The sequence below is a fragment of the Propithecus coquereli genome, unplaced genomic scaffold (assembly GCF_000956105.1).
Source record: "Propithecus coquereli isolate 6110/MARCELLA unplaced genomic scaffold, Pcoq_1.0 Scaffold651, whole genome shotgun sequence".
Lineage (NCBI taxonomy): Eukaryota > Metazoa > Chordata > Mammalia > Primates > Indriidae > Propithecus > Propithecus coquereli.
Window position 1 is genome coordinate 1228794 of NW_012152519.1, and position 2677 is coordinate 1231470.

Sequence of the window (2677 nt, forward strand, 5' to 3'; positions counted from 1 at the left end):
GTGGCGGAGAGACCAGCGGACACAAGTTATGGCCAAACAAGTGGCTCTATTAAAGCGCTCCTGGGCGAGGTTCACAGGTCCTAAGGTCAGGGCCTGAGAAGTCGCGCCGCCCAGGACTAAGGCAGGGTTTTTATATGTGGGGTGAAAAAGGGGGTCCTGGAACATTCCGGTAGGATGTGGTCGTTGAAGCCCGAGTACTTTGCCAGCAGCAGCTGGGTAGAGCAGGAAGCCGAGCTCAGGGTGTTCAGCCAGGGTAGCTGTTTTTGCCAGTCCTAACAGGATGCGGTCTGGCCCCGGCTGCAAGCCAGCAGGGAAGGGGCACGGGGCTGTCGCTGTGCCTGTGGGGGTCTTTGGCCAGCCTTACAACCATGAATGTGTGTCAGTGTGTGTGTGAGCTTGTGTATAAATGCGACCACGAATGTGACCCTGTTTGTCAGCATGTGTCAGCGTGTAGGAGAGCAAGTGCACGTGTGAGTGCATATGAATGTGTGTGCGTGTGTGAACATGTGTGTGTGTGAATTGGCGACACTTGGTGACACTTCGCGTTCCCGCCTCAGCGCCGCCTCGCTCCCCACGGCGGGACGAGAACCGCGCAGGGCCGGGCCGGCACTCCCCAGAGCCCACAGCGGTCGGCCGGGCCGCGCGACAGGGGCCGGGCCCGCTCGGAGCTCAGCTCCCACCGCGACGGGGCCTCCCGGCCCGCAGAGAGCAGCGCCCGCGGCCCTAGAGCGACACCTCCCTCCGGCCGGCTGCGGTCGCGGGGCCCGGACTGCGAGGGGGCGCCCCTCTCAAACATGGCGGACACACGTGCACCGAGGGGAGCGCCCCTGTCAAACATGCCTGCCCGACCCGCTCAAACATGGACACAGGTGCATCGAGAGGAGCGCCCCTCACGAATGTAGCCGTGCGCCCCTCTCAAACATGGCGGACACGGGCAACGAAGGGCGGCCTCTCAAAAACATGGCCGCCTGCCCTTCTCAAATATGCCGGAGAAAGACGCACAGAGGGGTGCGCCCCTCACGAAGATGGCCGCCAGACTTCACGCTCTGGCTCCCGCCCGGGGGCCCAAGTTCCCCGAGCCGCGCCCCGCCCGTTTACGTAAAGAGTCACCTTTGTTGGGTCACATGCCCAGGGACTCCGGGCCGTGATTGGCCGGCTGTCTGCTGACGTCAGACGCCGTAGCGCCGCGGGCCGAGGGGTGTCTGGTGGCGGCTCAGGGGAAGCTGGGCCGGGGCGCGGGGCTTGGCGAGGCAGCGCGCGCACACTCATGAGGAGCCGGAAGGTGAGGGCCCGAGGTTGGCCGGGGCTGCGCCGGGACACGCGAGTCTCCGGGTTGCCCGCTGTCTGGGGAGCCCAGAAGGCCCTGGGACGCCTCGGGCCGACGGGCCGCCTCCGCCTGGGCCTCGCCCAGGGAGTGGGGTGGCTGCAGGCTACGCCCCCGCGAGGAGGGGGCTGCAGGACACACCCCTGGGAGGAGGGAGTACCAGGCCACGCCCCTAGGAGGAGGGGCTCCAGGCCAGACCACACCCCCAGCCAGAGGGGGCTCCTAGTCTCCCTCCCCAAGCTGGTCCGCTTGGGCAGTGCTGGCTGCTGCTGCCCCCCCAGAGGAGGTCACGTGCCAGGCCCTCAGCTTGGCACAGCTGCCATGTGCAAGAAAGTGGGGCGATGAGGGGTCCACCCTGGAGGGTGGGGAAGGTTGACGCGGGATGCCGGTGCGTGGCGCGTGGTGAGGGTCCCTGGTGGGGCGAGGCTTAGGGAGGGAGGGGTCCCTGTGCACGGGGACCCGACCTGGGTGTCCCTGGGAGCCTCGGAGCTGTGCTTGGGCTCCCCTGGTTTCTCGGACTGGAGTGACCCCTGCTGAGTTCCACTCCTTGTGCCGTTTGTCTGTGAACCCGGTGCGTCTCCTGTAGACAGCGTGGAGTTGGATCGTTTCAAAATCCGGGCTGATTTTGATTTTGATTGAATTGTTTAGCCCGTTCACATTTAGTGTCATTAATATACAGTAATGAGATTTACATGTCATTTTACTTTTTGTTTTCTTTTTACAAATCTTTTTTTGTTCCCCTGTTCCTCTGGTAAGTGGATTAAAGTGAATATTTTCTTTTGCATAAGTATTTCCTAATGTAGCGTTTTAAGTTGGTTTTCCTTCACTATATTTTTTGCCTCCAGTGGTCGCTCCGTATTTTACCATGTGCTTCAACTTCAGATTTGTACCAAGTTAATTCCAGTGAGATAAAGAAATGTTACTCTTATATGTTTTCCCTTTATCCACTTTTGTGATACTCTGTTGTACATATACATCTACTGCTGTTACAAACTCAGCGATACAGTGTGAACATTATTACTTTACCATCTGCAGTTGTTTCCTTAGCCCAAGATGGCTTTGCTCCCACCCCCTTCTTCGTTTGGTTATCGCAAATATAGTATATTTCAGTATGTATTATATAATATTACTGTATACAACTGCTTTTTTTTTTTTTTTTTTGAGACAGTCTTTCTCTGTCACCCCATCTAGAGTGCAGTGGCATCATCATAGCTCACTGCAACTTCCAGCTCCTGGGCTCAAGCGACCCTCCCGCCTCAGCCTCCCCAGTAGCTGGGACTACAGACGTGCGCCACCACACCCAGCTAATTTTTCTGTTTTTGGTAGAGAGGGGTCTTGCTCAGGCTGGTCTCC

The 2677-nt window shown here is 58.7% G+C and overlaps 1 protein-coding gene across 1 annotated transcript in view; it reads left to right on the forward strand.

Moving 5' to 3' along the window:
• Nucleotides 1-1201: 1201 nt before the first annotated feature.
• The window catches only part of LOC105823003 (UPF0688 protein C1orf174-like), an 11079-nt gene continuing 9603 nt past the window's right edge, over nt 1202-2677 (forward strand). Inside the window, exon 1 of the mRNA XM_012660080.1 lies at nt 1202-1282. Coding sequence (XP_012515534.1) covers nt 1268-1282 — 15 coding nt within the window. The 5' untranslated portion in view covers nt 1202-1267. The remainder of the gene's footprint in view (nt 1283-2677) is intronic.